Source organism: Microcaecilia unicolor, chromosome 10 (assembly GCF_901765095.1).
Source record: "Microcaecilia unicolor chromosome 10, aMicUni1.1, whole genome shotgun sequence".
Classification (NCBI taxonomy): Eukaryota; Metazoa; Chordata; class Amphibia; order Gymnophiona; family Siphonopidae; genus Microcaecilia; species Microcaecilia unicolor.
Window position 1 is genome coordinate 29,090,821 of NC_044040.1, and position 22,053 is coordinate 29,112,873.

The 22,053-nt window shown below is 44.9% G+C and overlaps 1 protein-coding gene across 1 annotated transcript; it reads left to right on the forward strand.

Moving 5' to 3' along the window:
• The first annotated feature begins 45 nt into the window (after positions 1–45).
• Positions 46–20,228, forward strand: ARMC10 (armadillo repeat containing 10). Its single transcript, XM_030216404.1, has 6 exons — positions 46–277; positions 5,012–5,157; positions 6,725–6,859; positions 8,401–8,577; positions 18,258–18,329; positions 18,958–20,228. Exons 1-6 carry the CDS (start codon positions 82–84, stop codon positions 19,210–19,212), a joined length of 981 nt encoding a protein of 326 aa, XP_030072264.1. The 5' UTR covers positions 46–81; the 3' UTR covers positions 19,213–20,228.
• The last annotated feature ends 1,825 nt before the right edge of the window (positions 20,229–22,053 follow it).

Genomic DNA, 22,053 nt, shown 5'->3' on the forward strand with positions numbered 1-22,053 from the left:
CCATAGACCTGGGAAACAGCAGGGCTTGGTTTCGATCGGCCAGGCTCTCTTTCTCTGGGTCTGTAGCTTCTCTGACCGGGGATGGGACATACTAGGTCTGGCTTTGTCCTGTGGTGCTCGTTAGGGCTATTTTTCGGCACCGGAGCCTGTTATTGTGTTTATAAGTGGGTTTTCCGTAAAGGAAAATGGAAAGAGAGCGCGAGAGGGGAGAAAGGAGTTGCTGGTGCTGCTGCTTCGAGGACTCGTGTGACTTCCGGCAACGAGAAGAGTCCTGCAGGTACCTGAGCACCAGCAATATTGTGACTGTCCCGGGTGGTATCGTGAGTGCAGTTATGCTATATTCTGTTTATATCACACTAGCTGTTAAGCCCGTAAAAACGGGCGAGTATTGCAGCCCTCCTCACTCCCCTGCCCTCACCCCGTCCACCGATCCTCCCCACCATATCCTGCAACTCTCCTCTTTCCCTTGGCCTCCCCCCTCCCCCCCCCATGTCCAGCAACCCTCCTCTCTGCCCTGCTGTCACCCCATGTCCAGCAACTATGCCCTCTCCCCCCTGCCCTTCCCCCATGTTCAGCTACACTCCTCGCCGCTGCTCCCACCCAGGGCCGGTCTTAGGCAGAGGCAACCAAGGCGACCGCATAGGGCCCTGCGCCTAAGGGGGCCCCGCACGGCGCGCCTAAGGGGGCCCCGTGCAGCGCCTCAACTCTGCCTCACTCGTGCCTCCGCTCCGATCTCCGCCACTGCTCGCCTTAGTCGCCTGAGATGATCCCCATTTCCGCGGCTCGGCCACTCCGCTCCCGCCACCACCGGCGCAGCATCCACCCCCGGCTTGGGCCTGCTACTAATTGTAGTGGACTTGAACTGAATAATTTCTGGGGAGGGAAGGTTTCATGATAGCATTGTGCTTATTATTTCACTCAGATTTTTTTGTACAAGTTTAGCTTCATTTGTCTTTATTTGAAATTTCTTAAATAAAAAAATGTTCTAAAAATGGAATAATCTTATCAATGGGGTGGAGCTAGGATGGGGCCCCACCAAATTGGTTTGCATAGGGCCTCGCACATGCTAAGACCGGCCCTGCTCCCACCCCCCTCTGTGCCGGGCCCCCTGCACTGACAGCGCTTCTCACCTCCGTGTGAAAGCGCTGCAGGCAGCAGCAGCGCTTCCACACGGAGGTGAGAGGCGCTGTCAGGTCAGTGCAGGGGGCCCGATATGGAGGGGGTAGGAGCGACGATGTCCGGGACGGGTGGGTTGGAGGTTGGTGCGCCGGCGATGTTGGTTCTTTTTAACTTTCCAGGCTCCAGCGGCAATGGCAGCGTCTGACTCCGTTTCCCTCTCTGTTCCGCCCTCTGATGTCATCACATCAACGCGAGGGCGTGACAGAGAGGAAAGTCTCTACTGCGCATTTGCAGGTGAGTCGGTCTCTTGCCGTTTATATGTTTGACAAGATTTCACCCCTTCCTTCTCCTCCAACTCATGTCCAACACTTATGTCCCTCATTCCTCCTGCAGCATCTCTCCTTCCTTCTACCACCCCACCCACAATTCTCCCTCTGTTTGAACGGGTCCCTGGCAGCAACAGTGATTCCCACAAGGTGCCTGTCGCTAACCCAGAAGTCTCCCCTTGCTTTTGTGATTTTTTGAACTTGCCGCTCTTACAGGTTCAGGATTAATTGTGCTTACCTTTATCTCTTTCTCTCTGCCAGCTGCGTACAAAATCTTTCTCACCGTCGGAGGACCACTGTTGGCAAGCTACCGATCACAGCTCAGCTGTGATTGGTCACCGGAGCCTATCTGGCACCTAAAAGAGCGATCCTGATCACTCCTTGCTTCCCAATCAGGATCGCCTTTTTTAGGAGCCAAACAGTCTCCATGACCAATCACAGCTGAGTTGTCATCGGTAGCTTGCCTCAGCCATGCACATTTCCTGGAACTCCATACAACTTTGTTTAAATATGTTGACATTAAGTGATGTCCCGGCGCTTGCCCGTGAACCTCCCATCTGCCCCGCAGCACCCATGTGAGTTTGCCGCGTCGCACAGTTTGGGAAACGTTGACTTACACGCTATTCTGTAAATGGGTGCATGTGTTTTCTCATGGATCTGCTGATTTCACCCCATTTCAGTGCCTTACATCCATTATAGGGCCTTTTCACACCAAAAGTTCAGCGCAGACGTAGGGCCTAACATTTGGCGCCATATATAGAATTTTCCCCATGGTGTATAAATAAAATGAAGGCTTTTCTTCTCACCTGAGATGTGATCAGTATGTCTGAGGAATTCAAACATGAGAGGTAGCTGCTTCATATGACAGCAAGCAGGCAGTCTTACTTGGAGCAGGTTGAAGACATACATACTTTCCCACTGCTGTCTAGCTGTATTTTATGTTTCTACTAGCCGTTAAGCCCATTAAAACGGGCGAGTATTGGTATGGGGGTTTTCCAAGGCCCCCTCCCCCCCACCTCGCCGCTGCAAGGCCCCCTGCCCTCCCTCCCAGCTCCAAGGCCCCAGTCCCTCCCCCCCAGCTCCAAGGCCCCCAGCCCTCCTTCCCAGCTCCAAGAGACTCCATTCCCTCCCAGCTCCAAGGGCCCCCTCCCCCAGCTCCAAGGACCCCAGCTCCAAGGCCCCCTGCCTGCCCTCCCAGTTCCAAGGCCCCATTCCCTCCCAGCTCCAAGGCCCCCCTCCGTCCCTCCCTCCCAGCCAGCTCGGCCCCCCTCCTTCTGATCTCCCATGTCCAGTATCCTCTCTCCTTCCCTGCCAGCTGCAAGGCCCTCTGTCCCTCCCTCCCAGTTCCAAGGGCCCTCTATCCCTCCCCCTCCCAGCTCCAAGGCCCCCCTCCTTCTGATACCTCCCATGCCCATCATTTCTCCTGCCCTCCCCTCCCTTCCTCCCCCCTCCCCCCAAGGTCATCGCTGCCCCCCCCCCAAGGTCGCTGCCGCCCCTCCCCACCCCCAAGGTCACCGCTACCGGTCCCCCCCTGGAGTCGCCGCCCCTCCCCACCCCCAAGGTCGCCGCTACTGGTCCCCCCCCCCAGAGTCGCCGCCGCCGCCATCCCTCCACCCGGGCCGGGCCCTCTGTTCGCCACTGAACTTACAGCGCCGAAACCGTAGCAGGCAGATCAGCTGAGCTCCCGTCGGCCTTCCTTCTCTGCCTGTGTCCCGCCCTCATGTGACGTAACGTCGGCGAGGGCGGGACACAGGCAGGGAAGGAAGGCCGACGGGAGCTCAGCTGATCTGTCTGCTGCGTTTTCAGCGCTGTAAGTTCAATAGCGAAGAGAGGGCCCGGGCCGGGTGGAGGGGGGGCGGCGGCGGCGGCGACCTCGGGCGGGGGGGGAGCGGTAGCGACCTTGGCGGTTCCCTCCCTCCCCTTCACGCAGTTTCCCTCTCTGTCCCGCCCCCGTCATCAAGTATTGACGCGGGGGTGGGACAGAGAGGGAAGTCTGTACTGCGCATTTGCGGGTGAGTATGGTCACTCGCAATTTATATGTTTGATTTCACTTTACGAATATCAAGGAATTACCCAAAGCTTCTTAAAAAAAAAAAAAAAGTCATGAGTGGTAGCCGTGTTAGTCCACTGACTTTTAAAGGTAATAGATGGCAATAAATCATAACACAGAAAAGAAAATATGATGATACCTTTTTTAATTAACTAAATGCAGTTTTCAAGTAGCTTTCGAAGGTAACCCATCTTCGGATCGGAAAGGGTTACCTTCGAAAGCTAAACAAAAATTGTATTAAGTTAGTCCAATAGAAAAAGATATTATTTTATTTTCTTTCACTGTTTTGATTTATTGCTATTTATTATCTTTAACAAAATCATAAAGTACAGTCTGGGATAATGAAAGGAATAAGCAGGCTGCCTTGAAGGACCAGAGTGTCCCACCAAGTTGGTCGCTCTGTTAATGCTGGCAGATAGAACAATCATGATGAGTTTCTTATTGTGCATAAAGATGTTAGGGCTCTCTTTATTAAGGTATGCTAGCGTTTTTAGCGCATCTACAAAATTAGCACACGCTGTGTAGGTGCCCATAGGAATACTGTGGGCACCTACACGGCGCGTGCTAAAAACGCTAACACGCCTCTAGTGTGGCTTAGTAAACAGGGCCCTTAGTTTATTAATCTAAGCAAAGGGTGAGTATATAATTAGCTACCTATCCTGAATGATAAGATGACTTCTCCTGGCTGCCAACCTTGTCAGGGTGAACTAGGCAATGTAATACATTTGTATTATAGAGGTATCCTGCTTTTTGGTGGTGAGCTTGGACACTGCCTGGGCTTGATGCCTTTTCACCTTTTCCTGGAGACCAGTGCATCTGTGTAAGTAGTCATACCAGGATGCAGTCCTCAAATACTTTTTGATGAATGCCTGCCCAAAAGATGAAAGTGTGTCCAAGTATAATCATGTTCTGGATCAACAGATAAAAAAACCATCAAGGTAGAGAAGAGTCAGAAGAACCCCAGCAACTGCTTTTAATATTTTTTGCTGCTGAACTGATTTTTGTTGATTGTTTGGAATGTTGTTGCTGCTGCTGTGGATGTTACCAGAGAAAGGTGTTTGTTTTACCACATCATTACTGAGGGTACTTGTGAACTTTATTTTTGGAGCATCATCAAAACCTGTGTGACTGTTTTTTTTGTTTGTTTTGCTTTGTTTTGTTGAAACTGGAGAAATGGAGAAAGTCCAGAACCATGTGGGCCTTCAAGCTTGGAGGAATCCTGGAGTCCCATGGGGTGTCTGATGACCCTGCACTCTCACCTTTACCTGTGTGTCTCAGAAGGAAGTAAAATGAGTTACATAGGACTGTTTATTCATATGCTATACTAGGACTTAGGTTTTAAATGTTTCACCAGGAAAATGGTTGTTTCAATGAATACCTTGCTTTCACTGGTTATGAGTCCTGGTTTAAATATAAAGAGACAGTCATTTGTTTTAATATACATTGTAATAAAATAACTATGTCAAAATAAGCATAGGCTACTAAAACATTTCTTTTGTTCTTTCTGTGCTGACAGATGATCTCAAAAAATCAGCATCTGATAACTTAGAGCCTTATCACCTCCAGAAACTCATTAAGCTCCTTGAGACCACAGAATACTGCTCAGTTCGAGAGCAGGTTTTGATCACATTGAGTAACAGCGCTGCTTTCTCGGTAAATCAAGTAAGTACTGTAGACCTAGAGGGGCATTTTCGATATGATGTCTAAGCTCAAGTCCAAAATCCGAACAGGAAAGAAGGTAATTTTCAAAAAAGAAAAAGTCTATTTTTTTTAAATACTGTTTTGAACAAGGTTTTGTGATTTGGACGTTTTGTTTTTTGGTCCATTAAAAAAAGAAAACAAACGAATAGGTGCAAAAAGTAGAGATTCATGCCTTGGGATGCAGGAGGAGCATTTTTAGTAGAATGGTCCCCTAGACATCCCAGGAGAGCAATGGACGCCCTAGAGGGCACTTCTGTGCATTTCATAAAAATACTCCCATGTACACATCTCAGCTTTGCTCCCTTATCTTGTCCCCTGAGTCCTCCAAAATCCCTGATTCTGTCCAGTGGTTATCTGGTCATTAAGGACATCTTTTTGTGCCTTATTCAGTCTAAAAACAGGTCTAGACCAAAATGTCTTGGTTTTAGTCCTGGACGTTTTTGTTTTGCTCTATTATGGCTGTAAAATGTCCAAGTGTTAGGCGTGCCCTAATCCCGCCTTCAAAATGCCCCCAACACACCCCCTTGTGATTTGAATTCACTTCTGACGGACTTCGTATAAAAATGTCTAAAAATAGGTTTTGAAAATACAGATTTTGATGTTTTTGTGAGAAAAATGTACAAATACTGCTTTATGCCACTTTTTAGACCTTTTTCTCTTTCGAAAATGAGCCCCGTAGTTACATTGGTACTGTCAAACAATGTGAAGTGAGAACCAATAAACTGCCAAATTGGATTGAGTACATAACAGATTAATTAGAAGGTCTTGTGTCAGAGAGGATGGAAAAATACACATGTTGGTACCTCTACATGAAAAAAGGTTATTTATTTTCCAGAATAACTGTTCAGCCCTGACCAATGAAAACATCTTACCTGCAACATATTTGACCTTTATTTCTCCCTATTCAAGTGGTCAAATATATCAACCACAATAGTTTGCCCTAAAATAACAAACACATGGAGAACGGGTTTTTATACATAGTAACATAGTAGATGACGGCAGAAAAAGACCTGCACGGTCCATCTAGTCTGCCCACGATAAACTCATATGTGTATACCTTACCTTGATTTGTACCTGTCTTTTTCAGGCACAGACCGTATAAATCTGTGCAGCAGTATTTCCCGCCTCCCAACCACCAGTCCCGCCTCCCATCACCGGCTCCGGCACAGACCCCGTATAAAAATCTGCCCTCCCCCATCCTAGCCTCTCAACCACCAACCCCTCTTCCCCCTGCTGGAGGCTGAGATGTAATACTTGTTAGAGGGTAAGAGTAGTGGATCCCTAGAATTATTTACCACCAGTAACAGAATTCAAACATGATTGCAACAGAGGGCAACGAGTCAAAAAGAAATAGGGTCTGTATGGTAGGCAGATGAGATTGGATAGAAAAAGTGGTGTTAATCTGAGCAATACTAGTATGAGCTGAAATAAAGAATGGTGATATCACAATGAGACATTGAGCTCTAATATTCATGAAAATGAAAGATTAAAGATCTGTTCTTTTGATGTTTATGTCAACATATTTTAGGATCTTATTCGTGAATTGGGTGGTCTTTCTGTTATTGGAAAATCCCTCTCAGATCCCAGCATGGAAGTAAGAGTGAAGGCATTAAATGCACTTAACAACCTGAGTATGAACAGTAAAAATCAGGAACATATACAGGTAAAGTAAAAGTGTTGGGCAAGAAAGACTTTTACGTTCGAACATTCTGCATAACACTACACAATTAATACACAAAAAATTTGAATCATCTGAAGATTGGCTGCCCCCCTCTTCTTAGCATTGGGAGAGTGGTCTGAGCTAGACAGGCAAATATTCAGAAGATCCTTTTATGGGAGAGTACTGTACCTGAAAATTTGCTCCCCCTCCCCCTCCTAAAGAATAATAAAGAGCAGTGTATTTATATGATGCTTGGAGGGTGGAGGTGTAGAGAGGTTTATTTTGGAACAGTGTTCCTCTCAGTCCCCCAATATGACCTCTACCCTTTGTTCCCCTCAATCATCTGAATACTCAGATAGGGATTCCCCTGCCCCCTTAACATCACTACTTAGTTGAGGATTCGCCTTCCCCCACACACCCTGATAGGTGGGGAGGGCTAATCTTCAGGGGACAATTCTGGGGGTGGGAAGCTAATCTTTGAATGGGAACTCTGGTATAGAGGGCCTAATCTTCAGGTGATCCAAATTCTTAATGATGCTCATTAAAATCTTTTAGCTAATGTTAATTGTGAAGGCAAAGTGATTTGGAAGTATTTGGCTGATTAAAGGGTCTGGTGCTCACCAAATCCAACAGCAGCATGTGGGAGCAACCATAGAAATCCCTATAAATATCTCTTATGGTACAGCTAAATCTATTTGTTTCTTTTCAGTATTTCTAAGGCAAAAATCATAATTTAAATCTTGGTTTGCTTTTAGCAAAACACTCTTAAGTATCCAAAATATGATTCTGCGTGATGCTGTTATTTTATTGGACTTATCTAAAATCATAGTTTTAGTCTTTTGCATATTGATGCTACTTCTTCTTTTTAGAACTCCTCAGGTTTCTGACCACAACTTCTTCTTTGCCTCTCTTTTCTATTTTTTTTTTTGGATTGTAACTCTCACCTCTTTTTCTTGTCTCTCTGACTTACTTTTGCACCATCTACTGGATTATTCCATGTCTTATTTTCTATGTAACTCCGTATATCGTAACTGGTTCCCAATAGCTAGTTCTTATAACAACACAGTTCATTCATCAAATCATTTCAATATTATATTTATCGTAGTGACCTCAGTTGTGCACATTGCCAACTACTTGTTGTGGCAATGGGTCACGCACACAGATCTTCATCGGCTCACTGTACCACTAGATTATTTTTATAATTTTGAAGTTTTAACTTTGTTTATAACTCTATATTAACTTTTTCTATGTAAACAGCTTTGATAGCTTGACTAAAAGTGGTATAGCAAATACATTTGAACTTGGAACTATTCTACCACCTTTATGTAGGGCCTCTTTTATCAAGCTGTGCTAGCAGTTCCTGGTGCGATAATGCCCAAAAGCCGATTCACTTTGAATGGGTTCTGTTGGCATTGCTGTGGGAACCGCTAGCACGGCTTGATAAAAGAGGCCCATACTTTTTCTGGAAGATGGGAAAACAATTTTTTAAATTTCAGTAGTCAAAAAAAGTGTCGTGCAAATCAAGTTGCTTATTCTTTTCATAGGTGTATATCTCAGAAATTTGTTCAGGTGTGGCCTTATCTCCATTGAACTCAGATTTGCTGTTGGCTGGACTTAGGTTGTTAACGAATATGTCTGTTACCAATGATTACCATCAGATGATGTCCCATACAATTCCGTCCCTTCTCCACATGCTGTCTGCAGGAAATAAGACTACTCAGGTATGATGTGCTGACCTAATGTTTCAAATCAGTTAACTATCACAAGGCTCATTTATACATCAAAATGCATTCCTATATTCTTGATGCTCACTTTTCAAGTGTGCTTTGTTCTGAGCAGAAGGTAAAATTTAGCACTAAACAAACAGATTGCAGAATTCTTAAAATGAGAGCTTTATGTATTACCTAGCTATTTTGGATACTAGAGAATGACGTGGGGACAAAGTTTGTCCCCGTCCCCACGAACTCTGTTCGTATCCATAGAAGCCTCACTGTTTAACCACCCTTAAGATTTACCTTAGGGTTTAAAAAGACTACTGCAATCTGCTTCTTGCTGGCCTCCCACTTAGTTACCTCTCCCCTCTCCAGTCGGTTCAAAACTCTGCTGCCCGTCTCATCTTCCGCCAGGGTCGCTTTACTCATACTACCCCTCTCCTCAAGACCCTTCACTGGCTCCCTATCCGTTTTCGCATCCTGTTCAAACTTCTTCTACTAACCTATAAATGTACTCACTCTGCTGCTCCCCAGTATAAATCCACACTCGTCCTTCCCTACACCCCTTCCTGTGCACTCCGCTCCATGGATAAATCCTTCTTATCTGTTCCCTTCTCCACTACTGCCAACTCCAGACTTTGCGCCTTCTGTCTCGCTGCACCCTACACCTGGAATAAACTTCCTGAGCCCCTACGTCTTGCCCTATCCTTGTCCACCTTTAAATCTAGACTGAAAGCCCACCTCTTTAACATTGCTTTTGACTCGTAACCACTTGTAACCACTCGCCTCCACCTACCCTCCTCTCCTCCTTCCTGTACACATTAATTGATTTGATTTGCTTACTTTATTTTTGTCTATTAGATTGTAAGTTCTTTGAGCAGGGACTGTCTTTCTTCTATGTTTGTGCAGCGCTGCGTATGCCTTGTAGCGCTATAGAAATGCTAAATAGTAGTAAATAGTAGTAGTAGTAAAAAGCAAAATCATGTGCATGTAGGGACTGCATAAACAAATTAAAACAAATGGCCTTAAAATACTGGACTGGTCTAGCAAGCAGTAATGAAACATGAAACAAGCCTCCCCTCTGCCGCATCCCACCTTCCTCTGCTGCAACTTCTGTTTCTGACTGGGCGGGATGTGGCTGAGGGGAGGCTTCCGGGTTAGCGGCAGGCAGTGTGCAGGAACTGCTGCTGGAAACTCATTGATGCAATAGGGAGAGCAGTGGGGGAGGGAAGGAAAGATGCTGCACGGGGAGAAGGGGAGGAGAGGCTAGAGAGGGAAAATTGTTGGACATGTGGTGGGAAGAGAGAGGTGCAGCAAAGGGGTGGAGAGGGGCAAGAGTGAAAAATCTTGCCTGTGGGGGAGGGAAGGAGAGAATCTGCAAGGGGAGGAGAGGGGTGAGAGAGGGAGAATTGCTGGACATGGAATGGAGGGGAGGAAGGGAGAGAGGCGAGAAAATGAGAAAGCTTGCATATGGGGGTGGAGGGGAGAGATGCTGCATGGAGAGGGTTGGGAGAGGGAGAAACATAGTAACGTACATAGTATACAATGGCAGATAAAGACCTGTACGGTCCATCCAGTCTGCCCAACAAGATAAACTCATTTACATGGTATGTGATACTTTATATGTATACCCGTTTGATTTGTCCTTGCCTTTCTCAGGGCACAGACAGTAGAAGTCTACCCAGCACTGTTCTTGTACTAAGTTCTGGAGCTAACGTCGAAGCCCATTAAAATTTACACTCCAGCCCATCCCTATCAAAGCAGCAACCAACAGGTCAGGGTGCAAATAAAGTTACTTCAATCAACCCTTGGCTGGAGAGACTTCTTGGGCCACCCCTACTTCTTTGTTTTTAATACTTCATATGTATACCTGATCTTGGTTTGTCCTTGCCATTTTCAGGGCGTAGACTGTAGAAATCTGCCCAGCACTGTCCTTGTTCTAAAATTTCTGAAGTTAACATTGAAGCCCCTGAAAAGCTACACTCCAGCCCATCCAAATCTATTCAGCTACGATCAGGGCAGAGACCGTAGAAGTCTGCCCAGCACGTGTCTTGTTTCCCAACTTCTAAAGCTGAATCTGTCCAGCCCTGATCAGAGCACAGACCGTAATGTTGGACATAGGGGTGGAGGGGAATAGTGATAGTGCATGGAGAGGGGAGAGGGAGAAATATTGGACATGATGGTGGAGGGGGGGAAGAGAGAGATGCTGCATGGTGGTGGGGGGGGGGGGGTGGAGAGATGTTGGACTCCGGGGCACAAGGGGGAAAGGAGAGAAATGGACAGTGGGAGAGAGTTATAAATGTTGGACATGGCAGAGGAAGGGAGAGAATGCTGCATGGCGGGAGGGGGGAAGAGAAATATTGGACCCCGGGCATGGTAGGGAGAGAGAGAGATGAGGTACCGTGGGCACAAAGGACGGAGGGAGAAAGATGGTGGACAATGGGAGAGAGGGACCCCGGGCACAAGGGACAGAGAGAGAGATGGTGGACAATGGGCGAGAGGGACCCCAAGCACAAGGTAGGGAGAGAGGAACCCCGGGCACAAGGGGGGGGAGGAGAGAGAGAGAGAGAGATGGTGGACAATGGAGAGAGGGACCCTGGGCACAAGGGACAGCGAGAGAGATGGTGGACAATGGGAGAGAGGGACCCCAAGCACAAGGGGGGGAGGAGAGAGAGAGAGATGGTGGACAATGGAGAGAGGGACCCTGGGCACAAGGGAGGGAGAGAAAGAGATGGTGGACAATGGAAGAGAGAGAGAGATGTACATGGGGGTAGATGAGAGGGATGCAGAGATAACAGGAGATGTTGGATCCAGGAGCAGAAGGAAGTGATGGAGGGATGCCGGATAATGGAAGTGAGGGACAAGAGAGGGAGAAATGCTGAACCATGGGGAAGAGAGAAGGGACAGGGAGATGTCAGGCTACAAGAGTGGGGAGGGGTGAAAGAGGGAGCAACTGCTGGGCTAGAAAGCTTGAGGGAATGGTGGAACCATGTGGGAGAGGCCAGAAGGAAGTGGCAAGGAAATATGAGAGGATAGTGATGTCAGAGGGTAGAAATATGGTAATGGGGAGTAGATTAAAGATGAAAGAGAATGGATGGCTGGAGAAGGAGTGAGTTGGAAAATGGGAGAACTAGTGGGCGAGAGAAGAAGATGGAAATTTGATAGGTAGCTGAAAAGTAAAAAGGAGGAGTGTGAGAGGGTGGAATTTGAGTTGACAGAGGTAGAAAACAAGCAGAAAGGAAAGAGCTAAAAAGAAATGATCAATATGTCAGAGGCAGGTGTAGTGAGGGAATAGACAGAGAGAGAAAAAAAAGACAAATGGACAGCAGCCACTTGAAGGAGAATTAGCAGATGACACAGAAAAGCAGAAAAAAAAGAAACTGGGACAAACAGCATTTTATTTTGAATGTTTTAAAAGGAATATGTTAGTTTTAGGAAATGTGCATAGCAAATGTCTTTGTATTGTGTTCAGTAGAAAAGGAAATCCATTTGTTTTTATTTGTTCAGTGTCGCAGTATATGCTAAGTTTAACTTCTTGGGGTTCACAGTTCAATTTTTGTCAAAATATTATTATCTAACTTGTGATCCTTTGTTCTGTATTTGGTGAGGGTCTGTCGGTGTGATAGTAATGGCAGGTTGGGAAATTAGAGGGGAGGCAGGAAGGAGAGGGGGAGAGCTCTTCTTTATTTTCTGATCTGCCATCTCCATCTGATGACCTCCTCCAAAAGACAGCCAGAACTCCCTTCTACCAAGCTGTGCAGTCAGCATGAGTGGAGGAGTGGCCTAGTGGTTAGAGTGGTGGACCTTTGTCCTGGGGAACTGGGTTCGATTCCCATTGCAGGCACAGGCAGCTCCTTGTGACTCTGGGCAAGTCACTTAACCCTCCATTGCCCCAGGTACAAATAAGTACCTAAGCTGCATTGAGCCTGCCATGAGTGGGAAAGCGCAGGGTACAAATGTAACAAAAATAAAATAGATACTATTGGAGATTCTACATGGAATGTTGCTACTATTGGAGATTCTACATGGAATGTTGCTATTCCACTAGCAACATTCCATGTAGAAGGCTGCGCAGGCTTCTGTTTCTGTGAGTCTGACGTCCTGCACGTACGTGCAGGACGTCAGACTCACAGAAGCAGAAGCCTGCGCAGCCACATTGGTGATCTGCAAGGGCCGACTTCTACATGGAATGTTGCTAGTGGAATAGGAACATTCCATGTAGAATCTCAAATAGTAGCAACAGTGGAGGAGTGGCCTAGTGGTTAGGGTGGTGGACTTTGGTCCTGGGGAACTGAGGAACTGAGTTTGATTCCCACTTCAGGCACAGGCAGCTCCTTGTGACTCTGGGCAAGTCACTTAACCCTCCATTGCCCCAGGTACAAATAAGTACCTAAGCTGCATTGAGCCTGCCATGAGTGGGAAAGCGCAGGGTACAAATGTAACAAAAATAAAATAGATACTATTGGAGATTCTACATGGAATGTTGCTATTCCACTAGCAACATTCCATGTAGAAGGCTGCGCAGGCTTCTGTTTCTGTGAGTCTGACGTCCTGCACGTACGTGCAGGACGTCAGACTCGCAGAAGCCTGCGCAGCCACATTGGTGATCTGCAAGGGCCGACTTCTACATGGAATGTTGCTAGTGGAATAGCAACATTCCATGTAGAATCTCAAATAGTAGCAACAGTGGAGGAGTGGCCTAGTGGTTAGGGTGGTGGACTTTGGTCCTGGGGAACTGAGGAACTGAGTTTGATTCCCACTTCAGGCACAGGCAGCTCCTTGTGACTCTGGGCAAGTCACTTAACCCTCCATTGCCCCAGGTACAAATAAGTACCTAAGCTGCATTGAGTCTGCCATGAGTGGGAAAGCGTGGGGTAAAAAAACAAACAAACAAAACATCCTTAAGCCACTGACAGCTAAGCATGTGTGAAGTGCCAGTATCAGTGGCTTAGGGATGTTGCTGTTGCCTGCCAAGCTTGGTAAAAGGGAGTTCTGGCCACTTTCAGGGAAGTCTTCAGCTGACAGAGCTTGGGGATCCTCATTAGCTCATGTATTTATGTTTTGAGATAGGAGTAGGGCAGAGAATTTTGGGCCCACCCACGTTGGGCTCAGGCCCACCCAAAACTGGTTGTCTGGCTATGCCACTGAAGACACTATGCAACCCATAGCTTGCATAAAATGTTTATGCTGATTGCTTCCCCAAATGCCAGTGAGGCTTTGGACAGCGTGATACGATGCCCCACAGTTGGGGAATTTGGCCAATTGTAGTAGGCTTCTGGGGATGGGTGATTGATTTTATTTGTGCGAGACTGCAAATACCAGTACCATGGGAGCCTAAAGATGGTAGACTTGTGAGACATCTATCAGTTGTAGCTAAATGTTGCTTTGCAGCAAGTTGAAAGCAGAGAATTTGGGAAGTCCATGCTATGGAGAAACTTACAGCTAAACTGTGAAGTAAACCATGATTGAAGAGCTGGCGCTAAGATGGGGAAAGAAAGGGAGAGACTAATGGGTAGCAATATTGCATTAGCGCCATTGGGGGACCAACATCTATGACTGATTGTTCCAACTTGAAAAAGGTGGCTAGAAGCATATTTCAGCTGGTACCCAGGTTCCTGTTAGGTTAAATAATAATTTACTAATTTATTTTACCTGTAAGTTGCTTGTTAAGTTTTGGGGAGAGGGTCTAAGCAGTAAAGGACAATTTATAACAAGGCATCTAGTTACGTGCCACTTGTGAATGTAAATGTACAGAAAGCTGTCACTGAAGCGTGTAAGTGGCAGCAAATCGTCTGAGTGCTGTTCTGTAAAGGCGCACATAAATGCAAGGGGCATTCACATGGGTAGAGCAGGGAAGGGGCACAGCAGGTCAGCCACTCACACATGCAACTTACAGAATATAGTAAGTTACATACACCTGTGCTGTATTTAGATGCCCACAGTTATGCCAGGTCTTTGGCTGGTGCAGCTACAGGAATGTAAATGTAAGGCATGCCAATACCAGGTTACATTGGCATTCTGTAATGGAGTCTGGCTGTCCAGATGCCATCATAGAAGAAGTTGTCACTGTGTGGTGCAGTGGTGCCTCCATAAAGTCTAATGTACTCTCTCATGTTTGTATATGTCCTATTCTGAAAACTCAATTTAAAAATAAATTACATTAATGCCTATAAGTAAATATTAAGTTCAATTAAAAAATAAATAAAACCTTGGCAATGTTGTTACTGCTCACAGATTGCAAGGCTGTGCTGAATGAATTACTTTTCTATCAGTTACCATGTCTTTATATACATCCAATATTTTCTGAAAACTGTGAGTCATACTGAAACTCAGTTTGGTCAGATAGGGTATTGTATGTGACCAGAAGCTCTGGTCAACTGGATATCTTGAGCAGCATGGGATTCTAGCAATAAAAAGCATCCTATAGTGGGCAAAATTAAGGTGTGAATAGCTCACCATCATATGTTTCCTGCAGTCTCACCGCTGTGTTGGAGGGCGTGTGGGCAGATAGGAACCATGGGTCATTTGTGGCGGGTATACTGGAAGGCAATTCAATATAGATTGCAAAGTTGGCTGTCTAAACCTATAAAGTGGGCACCTGAATATTTTCTTTTCCCGTTTAGTCCTCCTGGCCTTACAAAATCACAGGCTTTACTGGTACTCCATGCTGTGTCAGCGGCTAGGGTCACTTTGGCTGCTCAATAGAAATCACCTTTGGTACCTTCCTTGGTTAAATAAGTTATGGTATATATGTGAAATGGAGAGACTCTGGGCAAATCGTTGCCACACTCTGACCAAGTGGGAAGCTATTTGGGATCCTTTCTTGAAACACTGCTCCTGATGGATGCTCGGGACTGTGGAGAGGGGAAGAGGGGGGAGGGGTTTAAGGGGGGGTGAGCTAATTACAAAAATCGGTCAGAAATCTTAGAAGTAAATGTGCATTTGGTGTCTTTGGGTTTGAGAGTTAAATGCTTACTGTTGATGTATATTGGAGGCTGTGTTCCTCCTTGGTTGTATTGTACTTAAGTAGCCACTTGTGGCTTGATGTATTTCATGTTATGTCTCTCAATACTTAATAAAGACTTCTATAAATTAAAAAAAATTAAGATGTGAATAAAGCCAGTTTTTGTTTTTACTGTCATCTTAAACTTCGTAATATTATGTTGCCACAAGGTGGTGCCTTTGACTTATTTCTGGGTTTTAATTTTGGATTTAATTACTTGCCTTTCCAACAGGCATTCTTACAGAGTATTTATTTGGCATTATATTCTGCTTTTCCCTGAAAGGATAAATAAAGTTATGCTGAAAGATACATAGAAATAAAGGAGGAGGTGATTCCTTTCTAATGAACTAAGATAGTACAGATATGGCCATCATTTGAGAGCCCTGATCCCTTCATCAGGTGGGTGCCAAAACTGACCAGGGAGCATAGCCTTTTAAAGCAACTCACAGGTGTATTAAATAAAAGGTTCCCTGTAGTAGGTAAAATGAGTGTGATGTCCTTCTGCATTTTGGTAAAGGTGGCTTGGGAAAATAATAACATTATGTTATAGTCCCCTAGATTCTATATATTGTGTGCAACTAAATTGGCTAATGAGCTCAAACATCAGTAATTGGATGCTAACAACCAATTATTTGTTAAGCAGCAGTCTTAAATTTTGCACAGTCATCTCACTGCACGCTATTTTATAAAGCACAGCGCCTAACTTCAATCACATGTATCTGAAAAGGGGACATGGCCTGGGGCGTTCCGAAAAGTTGCACACGGACTTATAGACTTTGCTCAAAGCATGCCTAAGTTGGGCATCAGCATTTACACCTGCTTTTAGCAGGTGTAAGTAAAGTGCCCAAAAGTTAGGCACGTGATGTACACCGAATGCTATTCTATAAAAGGCGCACTCCCTTTATAGAATAGCGCTTAGCGTTCAAGTTTTTTATGCCAATATTGCTTTTCCTCCATAGCGACTTCCTTGAACAAAAGTTCAGCCCAAAAGCAGTTTGCATTAAGCAAAGTAGTACAGTACTCATACATCATAATAATAACATACAGTTCTAAAGTACATGATACACTGTACTGGCCTTGTTAGAACTAATTTCCTCTTCTCAAAAGTCTCTCTATATGCTGACTTACAATCTTTCCAGCTTTGGTTAAAACAGAATGGGGACTCCCTTCTGCATCCCAATCTCAAATTACTAGCCCTGCCAATATGTAAATTGAGCAGTGTTTAGCTGCCCTGGACTTATCAACTCAGGACTTTTTAGTAACAGCAAGAAAGCCTCCAACCAGATGTGCTTAATTAAATGGATCAGATTTTCAATCTGGTGCTTTACTAATAGTCAAGACTCTATTTAATGTCTTTTAAATACCATACTACACTATCCATATTATCTCTCTTATTTGCGGCCACAAACATCCTCCACAGTATATCTTGGCTTATTATGTACTCGCTGACGTCTTTGCCGTGTCCAGTCATTTCCAGATTCATGAAAGAATTCTACATGTCAGATGACTATTTCAGAACCTGTTGTGTCACGGAACCTCAGTGTTATCCTTTCATCTGTCAGGAGACCACCATTTGAGCTATCAGAATCCATTTCTCAGACATCTCACCTGAAAGGTGCTGTTTTTAGTAGCAGTTTTATCAGATAGAAAAATCAGTGAGCCTCAGGTCTTAGTCACTTATAAGCCATAAGTTTCATCATATTACAGCAGGATTAATCAGGCGCACAGTTCTTCCCTTCACCTTGAGAACTGCATTCTTTCTTGAGTTTTGGAACTAATTGAGAGACTGAGATCGCTGCATGAGGGGAAGGACAGCTCATGCTTAGAACTTTACACACAGTACTGAGCTCTGGGAGAATTGTTTTGTCCTGTGCCATGTGATGTCACCTATTTGTGTGCCTGATTAATCCTGCTGTATGTGAAAAACACATGGAGGCCTGTATGGAAGCTTGGTGGTACTGTCCTCAGAACCTGTAGCCGAGCATAAGCAAAACTGAGCTAGTATGAAGCACAAAACAAATTCTGCTTATGTCTGTCATGGACATTACGATCAGTAGCAATAAAGTGCTGGCCTGTGAGTTGTGAAAGTGCTTATGGTTCCAGCACAAACTGTTGTGCCATCGCTATTTGGAATATGACAGAGTGGTGGCAGATCAGTCTATGTGTCCAGGTTTCCAATATGCACAGCAGCTAAACGTCTGCTGCATGGCTTTGCACAAAAAAAAAAACCAAGCCACTCCCGCAAGGAAAACCAACAAACACAAGACAAGATGGGAATAACCACAGAGAGATGGACCAGAATTACAGCGACAAGACCTTTATTCAGGATAGTAAATTACAAGTGTAGAGCAGAAACACACTTGTAGACTCAACATGGGTCGTGTTTCAGCTGTAGAGTCTTCCGCTGGGGTCTTATGGAGACCAAAACATATGTATAAGAGTGATGTGTAAGGGACAATAACTGTAAAACAGCAGTAAAATTTCTTCTATGAAATGCAAAAGCATGCTAGCTGAGGGTCAGAAGGAAAAAACTATCATGACACCAATGGCCCCAAATATGTCAGCACTGTGTAGCTACTCAAGTACAATTCCCAATTTTCCCATTTCTTTGGGAGGGTTCCCCAATTCATAATTTCTAGGAAATGTACATCTCAGCTTTTAATGAGTGTTGTTCCCTTCATTTCAGATTCAGGTTCTGAAGGTACTTGTGAATTTGTCCGCAAATCCTGCTATGACGAGAGATCTTCTTAGAGTCCAGGTAAAGTCTTTTTTGTATTTATATCCATTTGTAGAATGCTCACCACAGTACAAAATTACATTTTATTAATTGATGGGATAAAATGTTCTATCATAAGCAATGATACTTTGGTCCACTGTTTTCCTGCAGCGTTAAGAATGCTGGGACATTACTACTATATTTAATAGCACTAATGTCTAGAAAATGAAAAATAAAATCTGCTAATTGAACATGTTGCTTGAAATAGAGCTTTTACCTATTCAGCCTCTTATAATAGGTTTTAAATTCCTTAAATCCTATCAGAATTTTCCAGTCCCATCAGAATTATGTCAACAAGTCAGCACAAATACTGTGATTTCAGAAGTAAAGCTATCATTTTCTGATGATTCACAAGACTGTTCATAACATTGCCATTCTTGAGCCTGCTCTGAGGAATGCTGTTTCAAGCATAAATGAGTAATAGACAATAATTGGTATACGAATTTTGGCACGTAACCACTTTCCTAGCTTGGTGAATCTGACAGCTTGCCTTCCCATCAGTAATTCCACTTTGATGAGACTACTGATGCAGGCATTGCTTTCTGTGGTGTTGGGTTATTTAAAGGGAATCCAACATCTGTTTGTTTGTTTTTTTAATATTATCTTTCAGGTACCATCATCGTTGATCTCCCTTTTTGACAGCTGCATGAACATAGATGTTCTTCTCCGGGCCTTAACATTTGTGGCAAACCTTAATGACAACTTGAAAAGTCAGTCTTGCTCAGCTGATATCAGTCAGTACAGTGCAGAGTCTCTTTATTACTTATTCTTTGGAGAGTCTGGGTTCTCCCAGAGACTGGCAGCTTTACTGCTCCACCCTGATGTGGAGGTGAAAGGACAAGTGGCAAGAATCATGACAAGCTGAAGATGAGGCATTACACAGAAGTGCGTGGTCAAATGGGGCCTAGTGGGCTGCTCCAGTTCAACGATACTTTTGCATGTTATCAATAATATAGTCTAGGGTGTTAGTCACCCTTTTTTTTGTATGTGTGTGTGTTTGAGGAGAAGGAGTTTCCCCTCATACTGGTCCTGTCGCTCTCCATTCTTGAAGAATGCTAAGACCACATTGCCTATCATGTCCCAAAAGTTATTGTGACACTCATAGAAATCATGACTAAATTGAGAAAATGCTTTGATTTCTTCATTGATGTCCACTTATGTAGTAGCCAAAGGAGGAAAGATGGAATAGCTATTGCAGAAATTGTGGAGCAGTGCCACTGTGTTTGCCTACTTTCTTGTGCATTCCAAAGGTACACAGAATACAAGGTCTAGCTTTCATGTAACTATTTTATAATCTGAGTTTCCATAGCTTTATATTTTAATAGAACTATGTGAATTGTTTATATTTTACTCCAAAATACTTTTATTAACCTAATTTCTTACTAGGAATGTGATCTTATAAACTAATCCCAATAACTTCTGAACTATTCATTCATGGGCTGATGATCAGAATCTAGCGCAGGTGCTAGAGACTATTGGCACCATACTAGCGCCTGCATTTGTTAACACCCCATTATCAGAGCCCCCGAGCAAGTGAAACAGCATGCTTGCGGGCTCTGAATGCAACTAGCATGCAAATATATACTAAACATATTCATCCCTAATGGATCCGCGAGCTACGCACCAAACATTGGTGCTCTGTTTGCAGCAAAACCTACACCAGCTCGGAGCTGGTGTTAGGATTTGTAGACCATTGGGGAGGAATGGTGAGCCCTGTCCAACATGTATTTGCATGCTAGCATTCCCACCACTACAAACCCCCCTGCAGAGGCCCCCTCTCTCAGGAACCCCAACCAACAACATGGACCTCCAGTTCCCCCGAACCCCCTGACACAGGTTCAGGGGTGCTGGAGATCCAGTGGGTCTCTAGCTCCCCTAGTATCCCCCCCCCCCCCCCCCCGCCAAAAAAAAAAAAAAAACTTTGGTGACCCAGTGGTCTAGCGGTGCTCTTCCCTGCCTCCCCCCCCCATATCTTTCTTTGAGGAGGGAGGTACACTCCCTCCTCTTCCAGCAGCCCCGCCTTGAAAATGGCAGTATTCAGCCCTGCCCAGTGCGTCCTGGGATGTGCTGGGCGGGGCTTCACACCATATGTGAAACTCCACCCAGTGCATTGCCAGATTTGGGGGGGGGGGGGGGTTGATTTGTGGCACACTGGGCCAGCAGCGCTTTTCTGAGGGGGTGCTAGGGAGTAAGGGGGGCTGGAGACCCATCAGATCTCCAGCCCTCCCTTGAACTTGGGTTAGGGGGACTGGATGTCTGCTGGACCTCCAGCCCCCATGTCGTTGGTTTGGGGTGGGGATACTAGGCCACCAGGGCCATGCTGTTTGGGGTCTGGTGGTCCTACAGACCTCCAGCCCCTGTGTTTGACAGGTCTGTGCTTTTGACAGCCCAGCGCCTGCTCAGCACAATCCTCCTGCACTTTACCCTATGATTAGTGAAAAAAGCATGCATAAATTTGCATGCTATTATCTGATCATAGGGGTAGTAAAGTTCTGTGCTGTTTGGAACAGGACAGGGCTTTTGATCATCTGGGCATCAGTTATCTAGTACAGATGATAGAGCCCCAACCTAGCTGCTCAGCTCTTAGAATCCATCTTGATTTGCCTTTCCTATGGGCAAATATTTCTGTTAGATCCACTGAAATCTCAGGGAGGTCAAAGCACATTTTGAAATATGTCCTAACCATATGCAATTTTTTTTGTACCAAAGAAGGCAAAGATTAATAAACAAAAATGAGGTGATATCTTTTTGTTGGATGCACTTAATACTACCGTGAGAGTTACATTTCCTTCATTTGGCCAGAACAAAGTGACTGGGTAGATAGGGAAAGATGTATGAAGGTGCAAGTGAATTGGAGATGATAGCAGATAGGAATAAGCAGCAGAATGGTAATTTGGTAGTAGGTTGGAAAGTCCAGGTCTCTGTTAAGTCCTTTCATGTTTGGTTTGAAGCAGACTTAACATGAAAACCACATTACTTAGTACCAAAGAAGGAAATAAAGCCATAGTTGCTAGCTCTGTAGGTGCTTGAGCAGACTCTGACTGTGTACAGGGAAGGGTAATTCCCAGTGGGTTTAGCATCCCAATATTTAGAAAAGTTGGCTCCTATGAATTAAGGATTTTAATCTTGGTTTTATCTGGGAAGAGTTGTCAGTTCAGTTCTTGTATACCGCTAATATCCCCTTTCCAAAACTAACTAAACATTTGCATACTTCCTAGAAAGTACCTGGGCAGATCAGAATCTATATAGCTGTTCACCTGTTATCAATTATAACTGTTTTTTTTTTTACAAGGCTTCAATAAAGAGCTCTCCTTCTCCTAGGCTGAAACTGAAGCAACAACCAGCATCTGTTAGGTAATTTCAAACTCCAGGCCAATCAGAGACCAGAGCAGTCAAGTTTCAAATAAAAACTGGTTACATCACTACAGGCACTTCCTATTATCTGTGTGCCAACTAAAAGGAAAGAGAAGTCAGCCCTCTGTAACAGCTTTAAGCATAAACATGCACTGTCTGCTGGCCAAATAGGAGAAATATACTTCAGAACATAATGCAGAAAAATATCCAGTACATTTTACAGACTTAAAACACTTTCTTCACACCTCTGTTGGAGTAGCCCTAGATAGTTCAGACTAGAGAGTTGCACGGGGACAGAAATCTTGCCCGTCCCTGCTGGAATCTTACCCATCCCCACCCGTCCCCGCTGGAA

Coding starts and splice junctions, on each gene's coding strand:
- ARMC10 (XM_030216404.1), top strand. CDS start 82: ATGGGACATACTAGGTCTGGCTTTGTCCTGTGGTGCTCGTTAGGGCTA. Junction 278..5,011: donor CAACGAGAAGAGTCCTGCAG/GTACCTGAGCAC, acceptor CTGTGCTGACAG/ATGATCTCAAAAAATCAGCA. Junction 18,330..18,957: donor GAGATCTTCTTAGAGTCCAG/GTAAAGTCTTTT, acceptor ATTATCTTTCAG/GTACCATCATCGTTGATCTC.